Below are 14,536 nucleotides of genomic sequence, written 5' to 3'. Positions count from 1 at the left end.
ATATCAACTTGTCTTTGCAGGGTCACAGGGGGTCTGGTGAAAGTTTCCAGCGGTCAATGTGGAAGAGGCAGGGTACACCCTGGACAGTTTGCCAATCCATTACAGGACAACCAAGAGACACAGGAGGACAAACATCCAATCACACTCACTCATACAAAATGACAATTTAGAGAGTCCAATAAACCTAAAACTCATGTTTTTTTGGAGTGTGGGAAGAAGATGGAGTACTCTGAGAGAACAGCAGGTCCTGGGCTGGAATCCAGGCAAAGACCTTTGTGTGTTAAGTTTGCATGTTCTCCCTGTGCAGGTATGGGTTCTCTCTGGTTACTCCAGCTTCTTTGGACAGTCTGAAAACATGACTGTTGTCAGGTTAATTGCCTTCTTTAAATTGTCCATAGGTATGGATGTGTACATGGTTGTCAGTTCTGTCTCTGTGTTGCCTTGTGACATCTACCAACCAAAGTATACTCACCAATAAATAATCATGAGCCTCCTACAACCCTTCAAAGAGACAACCCAGAAGGCATAGAAAAAGTCAGCTGAACCCTCCAGATTTAGCTGACAAAAGTCTAATGTTTGTTCTATTGTAAGTTTTGGTTTTTACTTGCCTTAAAGATCCTGACTACAGTGGAGAACCCCCCCATCCCCCCCCCCCAAAAAAAAAGTCAGAATCCCATGTGGATTATCAGGAGGACATCAGGTCAGGAGTTTGGCGGAAGGTTCTGGAGATCCTGTAGGGCGGAACGCTGGTATCTGTGAAGGCACAAGCCAAGTATAATCAGAAGTGAAAATACTGTGAAGAACCACTGAAAATAAAACCTGCCATGAACTACAAGATGCTGAAACACCAAAGCCACTCTCCAAGTTCTTAGAAGTTCTGCTCAGTACAAGGGAAACTCTTCAGCTGAACAGCTCAACAGCTGAAACTTGACCTTAACCAGGCGTAACAGGGAATTGATCCCAAACACACAATTATACGCCGACATTAAGCTTCTGGAATAATCTCACCTTCAACCTTTTTGAAAAGTCCTGGACTTTTTTGTAAACCTTTGATCAAAACTACAGTCTTTGAATCCATCCATTCCTAATGAGATGAAAATAAACCTTAAGTGGGTAAAGATAAGTAGAATAAATTATAAAGAATCCACAGAAGTATCTGAACACGTAAATCACACACCTTCCTACAAACCGCCTGTCCAAGACACACACTCTCACACACCATGAAGGATCACGGTTGACCTTTCTTTTTGTCTTTCCGACTCTGGGCGGGCTGATGATTTCTCTCCAGCTGACTCCTCTCCATCTCGTGTGCTTTTACTAAAAATTGAAATATTGATCTTAATTAGAGTTTGCCGAGCTCAGCAGCTCGCGTTGAGGGTTTTAGACACGAGGCAGCAGACATCTGTCTAAGGCACTTACATCTTCAGCGCAGGAGCGGAGCCACGTGGGTGAGAGGGAGGAGGAAGGGGAGAGAAACGGGTGGCGAGGAGAGAAGAGTGATGGCTCCCTGTCTCCTGCCTTTTCTAAGGAACATGTCGAGCTCTCCATCTCTGCTTGCTGCTGTCGATACATCAGAGAAAGACACGAGCTAAAAGTGACACACACACACACACACACACACACACAAAGACAGGGATACACGACTCCATCCTGTCAGAAGGGATTCAACATGGTTTAAAAGTGTATGACAAGTGGTTCAAGAACAAAAGTTTTCCCAGTCAGCTGTCTTAAAGATGGCAATCCAGATTTTACCTGGCTCAGTGCTTGCCGCAGCCTTGCATCATTCTTAAACAGCCTAAAACGACAAGCCAAAAGAGAGCATTTGTGCTGTTAAGCTGGTCATTGTCACACTGAACTGTGAAATTACCACAAATGCGATAAGTTTTCAGCTACAAAAATGCTTGGGAGTGCATTGTTTAGGTTATTGATAACCTTTTAAGTCCCAGACCTGGCATCTAGGACGGTACGCTGACTCAAATTCACAAAGTGGAAGGGGGAAAAAAAAATCTTAATATCTGTCTAAGTAGCAAAGGATTAGCACCACAAACGACTTGTGGAGTCATTCAAAACAGACGCCGGGAGTTTATCAAGAAAAAGTTCCTTCTAAGACTCTACAGGCCACGTTTAGCATGTTAAATATTAAAATTTATGAAAGCACAGTCACAAATACACTCAACAAATATGTTTTGCTTAAAATGACTGAAGAATAAGTTCTCTAACATCGCATGAACATCGCAGAATGATGTAGGGTTATTAAGATGCATATGTTTGTTAAGACCTCATCCCAACTGTCAAACATGGTGGTGGGTGAGAGGTGATGATTTGGGCTTATTTCACAGACACATGACCTGGGTACCTTGCTGCCATTGAGAGGCCCATGAAATCCTCTTGGAAATTAATCTGCAGTCTAATCTGAGGTTGTTTTTCTTACAGGTGAAGTTTGCTCAAACTGGACCATCACCAGGACAATGACCTCAAACACAGCAGCAAGTCTCCAACTAAATTTTTTTTTTGCCAAATGTTAAACAACATGCAATTCAAATTCTCACGATAATGAGTCTACACTTTGATATTAAGTCAGAAAATTGTATTTATTTTTTTTAATTTAAAGAAATCATCTGTGGTCATATCCGAACAGGCATTTGGCGACCCACTGCTTCCAAAACAGCTGAAGTACCAAACAAACAGGTCACAGCAGCAATCAGCAACCTCGTTCTTCTCAGTATTAATACCAAAAAGCATCATAAAAGCTTTTCTTTTTAACTGCTAAAAGATATATCTGAAAAAACAACCCTGTTTGTTCTGCCCATATCAGTTCCAAAGCGCCAAATTAATAGGTAATAATGTTTCACTTATTCACATTTTGACATCTGTGAAAGTTTTCATGTAGATGTTTTACTAACGTATTTTTTTTCTAAGACAGAAGGAAAATTCAAATTTTTAATTACACTTTGCACAAAGGAATTCAAACTTCAGTATCTTCATAAAGTTAATTCTAGCAAGCTTTATGTTTCTTTTGTAACTGTAGAACAAGCCAACTCCATTCTTTGCTATTTGGGAACATGTTAACCACCAGTTTTAGAGCATCTGTTTAATTTCGTAACGTTTAAGATGCTGCGTAGAGTGTGATATGTTAATCCAGGCTGAATGGGGCTTCGGCGTTGATGGAAATGTGCGACTGCTGCGTATGTCTGGAATATAACTGTAATTTTAACACATGAGGCAGAAGAGAGACGGATTCCAGTCTGCAGCGAGTCCCTCCTGCAGCCGGCCGAGGGTGAAGTCACTCTGCGCTCATGTGTCTCCTCTGTGCCGGCTGCTTCTGTCACCACCTCGCCGATGAAAGTTTTCACAAACACGCTCGGATCATGTGACGCTCGCAGCAGAAACCCACGGAGCACCAACCATTAACACTACCGCAGACACATCTAGGAAGGAGCATGAAGCTGAAGTTCAATGTTTTATTTCCCTTTATTTAAAACATACAGCGAGGAGCAAAAAAACTTCGACTACAAACATTCATTCATGAAAAAATATGTTTACACAAAGAAGATAAAATTTTGGGGCCCTGAGCGAAAGGGACTGGGGCTCAAAAAATCCCAGATCAGTCAGATATTTCCAGCTTCAGTCTCTCTGGTCTCTCAGTCGAGGTTTGATCTGCAGCTTTCTCTCTGTGGAGGAAAAGTAGTGACAGGAAACAGAAATGAGAGAAGGAGCTTTCGTAAAAATGAAATGGCGTATTGTGTAACCGCCTCTAATCTAGTTTGCGTTGGGTCCTGCTGAAACATTGAGCGATGATGTCTCAACTGATGAGTAAATGAAGAAGAGAGCGGGACAGCGGCGGTGGACGTGGGAGCGTGCAGCGATACATCACGCCTGAGCTCGTTTATGCAAAGTGAAGAGCAGCTTGGTTGGCCAAGTTCCACCTTTAATGAGGCTCTGGGTGGTGCAGTGTGTTACTCAGGGAGCACACAGTCATTAGTAATACTTAAGAGCTTAAAGCAGCTGGACTGCAGGAATGGAGGGACAAGGAGGAAAATTGCTGCTTTCTGTGTCTGTAATGATCCTCAACTACTGTGTTTAAAAAAGGGGGCTAGCAGAAACCTGATACTCTAAACCCATGATAAGAACTAGAGTCCTTTTAGATGAGAAGTGAAGCACCTTAAAAAAAAAAAAAGAAAAAAAAAAGAGAAGTTTAGTTTCGCTCTATTTATACACTTACAGATGTCATGTGATGGATCTACACCGATCAGAAGATAAATTAACTTTTATAATCGATAAGTTTACTTTGGTTTGTATATGCTTTATACCCCTCCTTTGGTCAGATGAGATCAAAAACAAGCTCATAGTCAAAAAGTCAACCCAGCATGTTTAGAAGAAGAGAAATATCCGCACAGTCAAGCACAGAGGTGAAAACATCAAGTGTTATTCTGATAATGAACAAGATAACTTGACCACATTAAGACGCTGATGGAGACTCATATGCATCAAAAATGTTGGACAAGAGCCTTCCTTCATCAGTACCATTAGGATGAAAAGATCTGAGTTTTTCATAATGACAGCGACTCAAAGCATGCAGAGGAGGGAACAAAGTAGTGGCTAAAAAGAAGGTAAACGAGTGGACAGCATAAAAAAAGTTATGGCAGGAAAAAAACTTTGAGGTTCCCACCAGCAGCCAAGAAACGTAAAGGATTTGGACTACAGTAACTGCTAAAACATGTCAGACATTTTGTTTTAAATCCAACAAGTCTTTTGAAACATACACATTTTCACATCGATTTTTTTTTGTTACTAATTGCTTTTGGTGAGAAGAGAGGAAAATGAGACCAGCTGCACTTTATTTAAAATAAATGTAAACATATTTTCTTGACTTTTGATAAAAAAAAAAAATATATATATATATATAAATTATACAATTGTCTTTTATTTAAAGTTGTGTTCCAGATATGTATGTATGAAAAATGCAAAAGCAATAGATTTTTTTTTCTAAATACAAACATCTGTCCACATTTGCGTCATGCTCTTTTATTTTTTTCAATTTTCAATCAACTGGTATAATTTTTTATCAACTTCTATGATGTAATCAGTTTAATTTTGCTGTATCATAATGAATTAAACTGAACGGTATTTTCTTGGATCTGACTTGGACTTTAACTTTGCTTTGCATTGGAATGTATTTAATCAAATTGAATTTTGGATCCATTTTGCTGGTCATGAATTGGACCTGTGTCTCTCGTAAAACGCTGTCTGGTGGCATTTGTTGTAACGTGTAACCTGGACTGAACTGGGATTAAAACTATACATTGTATCATGAGAACAACCCCCAACGTGTATGTTTTTAAAATGATCTGACAGGGTAAACATTGGCTCTGTTCCTATTTAAAACCTTGTTAAAATAAGTAAGATATCAGTAGAGCTGAGAAGTAAAGAGAGTCCGACCAGGCCGGCACAGCTGACCAATCAGAGCTGGACGTTGGTTTCTTCTGGGTTCCTCTCATGTTGCAAGCAGTCATGTGTTTATTAAATCAAAGTAATAAAGTATTAGCTCCTCTCAGACTAAACTGCATCTACATGTGGGTGTGTGCCTTCAGCAGGTGGACGGTTGGATTCTGGTGAAAGAGGGGGGAGGGGGTTGAGGGTGATTGGGCAGAAGAGGCCTCTACCCTAATCCTCTATCTGTCAAATCTGTCAACAGAGAGCTGAGCCGAGCCTCGGTCAAGTCCGAAAGCTAAATATTATTACCTCCATCACACTCTGTTATCTGACTCTGATCATCATTATCTGTTTGCAGCTCAATCACATAACCACTTCCTCCATCGCATAAAATAACAGGATGATTTGGATTTGCAGCCAGTGTCACGATGTGAAAGTCAAGGCTGCAGTGTAGACACACGTGACATTTCTTATAAAACATCACATATGAAACTGTTGAGGACGGCGACTCTTGTATGCAAGCACTTAGCAGAAATGAGTGGATGTTGAGATTTCGACTTAAAACCTCCAAATTTGTCAGTGTCCAGCTCTGCTTTAGCTTTAATGTTTCTCCCAAACGGTCATAACTGTTTCTCAAACACCCTCTGATACCCAGCTTAACTCTAACGGTGAACTTAAAATGGATATTAAATATCCTGGCGTAAATAGCTGTTGTAGTTATTTAAGGTTTTTTTATGACCATTCTGTGTGACTGTTTTTCTGCACCATCTAAGAAGTTGTGAGGGTTAATACCTTTGACTTGTGTTGTGTCAGCCTGAGGTGAATCCGGTGCATCTGCCTCCTCTGGGGAGCTGGACAGAGAGATGAAGGATGGTAGAGCCAGAGGTCCCGCAATAGGTGTTCCTGGAGCTGCCTGAGTGTTCTCCGGCATGACGACGGAGAGATGAGGCCTACAAGAAAGAAAAGTAGATTTGCAGAGGCCACAATAAAGAGTACAATGATTGTGAAGGGTTAGGTATACGATGCCTTTCTAACCTCTTCATAGGCTCTTTAGAGCGACTTTTCTTGACTGGAATGGTGGAAGTGCTGCTGGCGCTGCGCTTGACCCGCTGGCGGTGCTGCAGTTTGCAGCGAGAGCCTCGTGGACAGGAGCCGGTCTTAGAGAAGTCTGGACACACCAGGGTGTGTTTCTTCTTACACTAATGATCAAAGATACACTCAAAGTTAGGGATTTTTCTTTGCTCTCAGAAACATTCAATTGTTTATTTTTCGGAACCTAGCAAAGCTAGTTTAAAGTCGTAACGCAAAGGAGGGTTACTTTCTTTTTACATTGACTGCTGTAGCTATGGTGAAACTCTCCAGTGGTTGCAAAGGGAGTGCGTTTGGACAACACCTGGTTTGCAAACGCAAAAGATAAAACTCTTGTAACATCAAATTTATTTTCCTGTGTAAGCTTCTTGTGCAAGTTGTTTATTCAAAAAATATATATATATTTTGCCTAATTTAAAATGAAGTTAAAATAATTTGGGTGTAATATCAGTCACAATTCAGCAACATGTCACCTTCCCACACAGTCACTTTTATTTAGCATCATGTCAAACGATATATGACTTTGCTGCAAAACACGATTAGTGTATCTGAACCTCATGAATAAAAAATGTATGCACTGGCAAACTTAATTTAAATGTTCTACCAGGTTCAATGTAGGGAAATGAACACATCTTCTCACATTAACACTAAACTTCATTTAGTAAGAGACAGAGCATTGAAAAGTGTTTAGTTTTTGGCAGGGTTGGCCCAAGGTTGTATAGGGTCTAAAGCAGCATCTGATTTTGGGAGCATCTTCCTATTAAGAACATTAGCAACACTAACAGCGATTTAATACAGATCTGGAGGAATCTGGGAGAGGAGGCCAAGTTAAATTGGCTGAGCTTAAAAGCAATCATGGATAATGGGTCAGTATTTGATGAGATGTATTTGTGAACAAACCAAGCTGAAACACACAGAAAATATTAAACTCATGGCAGACTGTAACTATGTGAAAATAAATGAAAAAAAAACCCACAGGTTTGCACTTTTACAGTGTAAACCTGCCAATTCCTTTAAATCCTGAAACTAAATTTTAAACAATTAAAAATGTTTAATTAATTTATGTTAAAACCATAAACTCAAAAATCATTGTCAATTAACAAATAAAATGTTTTTGGTTTTTTTAATTATGGTAAAATGCAAGTACTAAGGGGATTCCCTTGATAATTTGGATGTTCTAAACAGCATCGTAGTTTGCTTATCCCTTAGGCTGGCTGTTGTTTTTGGAGAAACGTCCTGGAGTGAACCGCATATTTTTTTCGTGACTCAGAAGGATCTGTTATAAGGCCACACTGTAGAGGCATGAGACATGAAGACAACATGACAAATGATACAAATTTAAAAATTACTAAATGAATCAATGGCTTGAATAGTTCATTGTGTCTGCCATGCAGTGTGGGTCCAACAAAAAACAAGCTTCAAATCAATTTAAGTTTAAATCTGAACTGATTTTTCTTCATATTAATCAACAATTTGATTGTGTTCTTCAAAAATTAATCAGGTCCTTCTAGTAAAATAGTTTGGATGTCAAATATTCAACTCCATTGCCACTAAAACAATTTAATTGGCAGTTAACTGGTTTACCGTCACGCTACCTTTAAAAGGTATATGTAGAAAGAAAAAAATGTTTTCATTTAATACCATTCAGAGAAGGGCTCTGCATGGGAGTGTGAGCGTTCACACACATGTTTGCAACCGAGTGTGTCCGAGTGTGTAATACGGGTGTAAATTGGTAGCTTCATTCTCCACGAGATCTGATCCCTCCCACCTGTCAGAGAAGCTAATTATATTCACTTTGGAGTGCAGGCTCCACAGTGTGTGCGTGTGCATGTGCGTGTGTGCGCGCGTGTGTGTGTGTATAGGAGAGATCGATTTTCCAGGAACATTGTGGACTCTGGGTCCACTCCCTCTGGAGAGTTTGGGGGGCCCCCAGACTGCCATCAGAGCCCCTCTCACCACCCTCACACCCATGTTTCTGCCCCCCTCTGGGAGATCAGTTCGCTGTCAAATGTTTCTCCGGATCATCTTATAGGCCTGTGGTTTTGACGCAACATTTCACTAAACAAATCGTTGCTGCTGCAGGTGTCAGAGATGATAATCGTGCTCTGTCTGGTTCAGACGTCACTACTGAGCCCGCCGAAGGCTCAGATGTTGCAAATCATTTTATGGCTTTGGCTAAAGACTTTTCTAAAAATAATTTTAAAAACGTACCGGTGATATTGTAGTAGACCTAACTGAAGAGGTATATGGTTGCAGACTTCTCAGCCAATCGCAGATCTGTGCAACCAAATCTTGAAATGAGCATCAGCTGCTGAAACATTGTAGCTGCAGGACTCATATGTCATGCCACAAAGAGTTTTTTTTATGTGAAGATCTGAGGATCTAAGCTATGTTTATTTTTGGTAGGCTAAAAAAAAACTACTATAATTCTACCCACTTACACTAAAACATAAAATACATTTCAAAATCTTTAGATTTTTTTTTATGTAAGTTTTAATTATAAACATGTAATCAGATCTATTGTGTGGCTATCATTATGAAATATTAACAGCAGCAATCTAGATGGTGCAGATTTTTTCTGAAAGCTTATTTTTCTTTTGGAGTCATCAATGTTGTAATAACTGCCATTAATTTTACATTATTATTTTTGCTTTCTTCCCACAGACTCCTGGGGGAGCTGCTGTGTTTTATTTGTGTCTTTTTCCTGCCATCTCAACCTCTGAATAGCCACCTGTCTCCACCGACTGAGAGTTGAGATGGGAGAAAGGAGATACAGATAAAACACATTAGCTCTCCCAGGAATCTATTGGAAGAAAAAAAAAAAAGGTTTCAACAAAAACCTGCACCATTGTGATTAACCTCCAGTAGAACCTGGCTTCATATTTATTTTGTTCGCTAAAACCTTCATGTCACCAGCAAAAAGAAGAAAAACAAACAAACAAACAAACAAAAACGTTAAGAACAATGTTTTACTTACAAAGTTGACTTGAAAGTGCTAAAACAGTCAGACGTTCGCCAGAGATACTTAACCTTTACAAAGGTGTTAAATCGCGTCATTCTGCTGCTAAAGTTGACGCATGTGTTTCTGGCGCTGCTCCTGATTAAACTCACAATTACGCGCAGCCACAAGTGTAGTTCTCTGAGAGCAGATGGCATGTCTGCCGGTCCACTGCGGTGGTTGAAATGTTATTGAAGTTTGCAGTCACGTAAATCACTGACCAAACAACAAATCCAGTCTCCTGTCAATCAAATCCGCTACGTGCAATGGCACGACTACGCTATGCCTGAAGTGAATACGAAAAATGGAAAGATCTGCTAATGCAGATGAGTTTGACTGGGGCAGAACCGGTTAAAGCCGCTCCAGAGGAGAAGCAGCTTTGATAAGAAGGATGCCAACAAGTGAGGCACTGTTGCTGTTGTTGTAATCTGGTATTTTTAAATGTGGAATTATTATCAAGGTTTTTAATAGGTTTCACATGCTTAAAAAAAATAAAGATTTCTTTTTGTGTGTGGGACTGTGATGGGTTAAACCTGAAGCAGCATGACAAACGGAAAGTGTCTTAGTCCACTATCCACAGCTCCATACATCTTCATTTTCATAAAAAGACAGAGCAGGAGGGACGGAGAAAATGGGGGGGAAAAAAGCTAAAGTGAACAGAACATCTTTATTCCACACCAAGTTAACAATTTTCCACTTGATTTAAGGAAAGCTGGAATGTCTCTGGGGCCTATTAGAGGGCTCTCTGCTGGGCCAAAACCAGGAGGAGTCAGCACATTCGTTAAAGAAAAGAGAGAGGGAGTGAAAGAAGCAGGGCAGAAAACGAGAAGGAGGGAGGTTGAGAGAGGCGAAGACAGTAAAATAAAAAAGGGACCTCACATGCATTTACAACTCAGGCATTTAGCCAACACTCATTGAGGGCTGTTCACCCAGAGTGGCTGGAACAATAAATGAGCCCAGATTGATACATTATCACATCTACAAGAGTGAAAGGCACAGAAAAATGGGGGTTCATTGTGTCACTGCACCGCAGGCTGTGATCAGAGTCAAATTAGCATCATCTAAATTCATTGAAATGAATCCATGTTTGATGTAGTCGACGTGTCAGAGCAGAGAACGGAAAGAAAAACTGTTGTGCAGTACTGCTGCCAAAAGTGAAACTCAGCTTCGGTTTTACTGCACTTTCAAAGGATATCAAACACTGGGCAGCACGCGGTTTAATTTAGTATTCTTAATGGATTTAGCTGTCAATTAGTAAATGCTCCCTTTAAACTCAGTAAAAATAACGTTGCTACGATAACAAGCTCATTAGAACTTCCACCAGTTCTGAGCACGATGACATCTTAGGGTTGATCCATTGCTGTCCTGTATTTATGAAAGTAGTGGAATATGGAGTGTTGTCAAGAGTAACTAGACAGACAGCAGACGAGCTGAAAGCTGCTTTCAGAGCAACCTGGCCTTCCCTCACATACCAGCAGAGCCACTGACTGATCACCTCCATGCTTCGCTGCAGTAATGTAGTAAGTCATGAAAAAAAAAGCCCTGACCAAGTACAGAGTGCATATTCAGTACAGTACATGCACATACCTTTTAGTAGGTAAATATTTCTGTGTTAAAAATCTCTTTTTTATTAAGCTCATGCAAAATTCAAATTTTCTGGGAAAAACAAATATTGGATTCAACTTAAAAAATATATATACCTATTGATTGTCTAATAAATCTATATACTATTATTATTTTTAAGAAATTATGTAAACAGATGAACTTTTGATATTCTTTTATGTTATTAAAGAGGGGCAGGGGTGTGTATTTTACAGGCACATAGTGCCATTTTATAACAAAATCAGGTACCTGTGTTACCTTCAGTTGCCATGAAAATGATGCATATATCAAACGTGACATAAAACTAATGTGACTTTACATCATCGCCGTGTCCTTTAAACAGGTCTCTGTCTCTTTAAAAACCTCCTGCCCCTTCATGACACTTCTCCTTCAGCACGTCACCACAACAATGCTTCTGTATGCTGTCCACTGATGACCTTTACAGCCGTTCCCAAAAATCAAAGTAAGACTACAGATATACGTTTGATGAGGGAATAACTTTAAAACATGATCAAAAAAGTTGATTTTCCATAATACCTAGCCTTTAAGATGTGTCTTCAGAACATTTATGTACAAATATAAAAGCTTGATAAATATAAATGTACTTTTTTATTGCTTATTGAGCAGAACATTACACCTTCTTGCCATTCTGCTCTTCAGAGAGGAACACAAATGTGACAAGCTGGTTAATTAGTCACACTTGCTGCTTGGGTACAGCCTACAGTCAGCTGCTTACCAGAAACACTTCATCTAGTCACTCAATCATAAAGGCCTGATTGATGAAGTGGATTAAATGGCCAACCGTCTGGACTGGTTTCCGACTTCCTTAACTTTGAAGCTCTGCCTTAGTGACATTTGGCTTCATGATCATTTCTCTGACCAAGGCTCTTCTTCCCTGAGTACTCAGCCTGACTGCGCAGCCAGATCGACGGAGGATTTCCAAACTTCTTACATTTCCAAATAATGGAGACTACAGGAATTTATTGGCACACAGAGCATAATTACGCTTTAAAACAAGTCTCAAATCTCTACAGATAATTGCTTAGATTCATTGTTTTACTTATACTCTAATATGGACTCCGAGACCTTACACAGACAAATTAGTTCTGCATTTAGCAGAAATGGACTCCAACCAAGTGGCAGAAACATCTGAATGATGATCAGTGAAAACAAGATCGAGTAGTGCTCGATTTTGAGTGTTTTTGTTTTTAGTGTAGATACTTATGAACTAGTTATTTTTCATGTTTACACAAAACATAAAGCCTAAAACACACCGTTTCACTTTCTCACCACAGACTATTTTGCTTAGATTTATTTTGAAACTCAAATTAGTTTCAGAAAAAGTGAAAACCAACTAAATCTGAAAAGAGTGGAGCACTGAATGCTTTCAGGCTGCACTGTACCTAGGAAAAAATTCAAAGCTTTTTTATTCATTTTTCTCTACTTGGGAGGAAAAGTACAAACTCCTTACTCTAAAAAGCACATCAGAGATCTCTGTTAAAGACCATTAAACAATTTATATCAATTGTTTAAAATCAAATATAAATTAAACACCCTGAGAGTGGTTACATCAGACACTTGACCTGATGTAATCAATAACTCCTGTTTCCAGCCATCTTAACAGAAAGACAGAACAAAACTTGAATTAAGGGGACCACATGAGAAAAAAACAGAAATTGTAAAGTAAAAGTAAAATCATTGCAGAAGAGAGTTTAGAGAGATCTGGTCGCGATAGAGGATGAGACAAAGCCGGAATGAGGCAGGATGAAAGAGACGGAGGGGGAGAAGGAATGAAGCCGAAGAGCAGACTTAACCCCTGAGCTGCTGCGGTGTCTGCCTGCCCGGCTCAGAGTGCCATCCTCAGCAGTTTTCCCATCTATAATTACTGCCTGCTATCCATCATGCAGCCGCCAGTGGCTCACAGCGAAGCGCTCCGTAAACACACACACAGAAGCACTCAGGCACAAACACACACAGGGGAAAATCACAGAGCTAAGCACTTCAGCTAATAGAATAAATATTAATATCCCTTTTGTTTTCTATACCCTCATTTCCCCACGCACCATTTAAATGAGGCCTGACAGTGTGAAAAAGCATCTGTTTCACACTCAAAGATGAGCAGTGAGAGAAGACAGAAGAGGGAGACAAAGTGAGGTAAAAGCTCAGGAGGGGGAGGAGCAGAGGGGATGTTTGAGGAGGACAGGGGGGATGCTGTGTGTGTGCGTGGGTATGAGAGAGTGTGTGTGAGAGAGTGTGTGTGAGGGATGGCGTGAGCATCTCGAGTTATGTGTAAGTGGCTTTCTGTTACCCATCAGGCCCTCAATATGTCACTCAGACACTACAGTCATGCCATTATGGACCAGCAACCCTGCAGCTGTTGCTGCCAGTGTGTCTGCGTGTATTTGTATGCGTGTGTGTGTGTGTGTGTGTGTGCTGGGAGCGTGTTGGTTACCAAACCACTTGTTTACCTAAGCCTCAGTTTAACTTCAGTGGAACCTTATACATGTTACACAATAAACCTGCATGTTCATGTGAAGAGCACAGCTTAAAGGAAGAACTCTGAAGTAATGCAATATCATGCAGTCGGATGTCAAGAAAATCTGAAAATATGAATGTGCAACAAACTTCACCTTTTAATTCGACATGACTTGGAAAAAACAACAACAATGTTTGCACCAGTATCACCTGATGAAAACAAAAATTCAAACAGAAATATGAAAATGCATAAAATGTGTATGCAAGAATATTTCTATGAGCTATGGATATTTTTATAATCAGTCTTCTAACTAATTCAGATGTTATTTGGCACACCAGGACTCCTTTGTGTCATGTGGTTATCAATAACTCTGGGCAAGAAAGGTCACAAAATTTTGTCAAATAGTCATTATCAGGAACCTGTGACATTTTTGTCAATATAAACAGTTTTTTTTTTTTTTACCTTCTCTCCTTCTGGACAGTAGCCTTTGACAAAGTCATCACACACTTCAGCTTTACGAGACACATAAACGTGGCTGTAGGGACAGTCGCTGTTGTTACAGATGCCCTTCAGAAAGTAGGAACACACCGGCATCTGAGGAGATCGGAGATCTGGAGTCAGCAAACTCAAACAGACAGGGTGAGAAAAAATACCACAAAATTTAAGATTATTTCATCTTGTCTTGCAAAAGTATTTATACTCTTTCAACTTTTTCTTTTGAAACATTTTGTCATGTTACAGCATCTCTGCCAGCTTTGCCTATTTTTCCTTGAAAACTCGTTTCACCTCATTTAGACTGGACATCACTTTTTAAGTCCTCAAAAGAATTTAGATCTGGAATTTTACTAGGCAATTCTAACACAAGAACAGCTCTGTAGCTCTGGCTGTATGTTTAAGACATTGTCTAGCTGGTAGATGAGCCTCAAGTTTTTTTTGCT

The 14,536-nt window shown here is 39.9% G+C and overlaps 1 protein-coding gene and 1 long non-coding RNA gene across 2 annotated transcripts in view; both read right to left on the bottom strand.

Moving 5' to 3' along the window:
* Positions 1-1,114: 1,114 nt before the first annotated feature.
* LOC107834518 (uncharacterized) lies at positions 1,115-1,685 on the bottom strand. Its single transcript, XR_001660314.1, has 2 exons — positions 1,420-1,685; positions 1,115-1,317 (listed from the first exon to the last, which is right to left on the bottom strand). It is a non-coding gene; the product is annotated as an uncharacterized LOC107834518 (long non-coding RNA).
* A 1,762-nt stretch (positions 1,686-3,447) lies between these two features.
* The window catches only part of zc3h3 (zinc finger CCCH-type containing 3), a 62,261-nt gene continuing 51,172 nt past the window's right edge, over positions 3,448-14,536 (bottom strand). The window contains exons 9-12 of the mRNA XM_007541008.2: positions 14,061-14,192; positions 6,469-6,632; positions 6,226-6,383; positions 3,448-3,671 (exon numbers count right to left, since the gene is read on the bottom strand). Coding sequence (XP_007541070.1) covers positions 3,625-3,671; positions 6,226-6,383; positions 6,469-6,632; positions 14,061-14,192 — 501 coding nt within the window. The 3' untranslated portion in view covers positions 3,448-3,624. The remainder of the gene's footprint in view (positions 3,672-6,225; positions 6,384-6,468; positions 6,633-14,060; positions 14,193-14,536) is intronic.

This window comes from Poecilia formosa, unplaced genomic scaffold, assembly GCF_000485575.1.
Source record: "Poecilia formosa unplaced genomic scaffold, Poecilia_formosa-5.1.2 Scaffold10, whole genome shotgun sequence".
NCBI classification, from domain to species: Eukaryota; Metazoa; Chordata; class Actinopteri; order Cyprinodontiformes; family Poeciliidae; genus Poecilia; species Poecilia formosa.
Note: the sequence above shows the minus strand (reverse complement) of the source record. Positions and strands in the feature narration are given on the sequence as shown.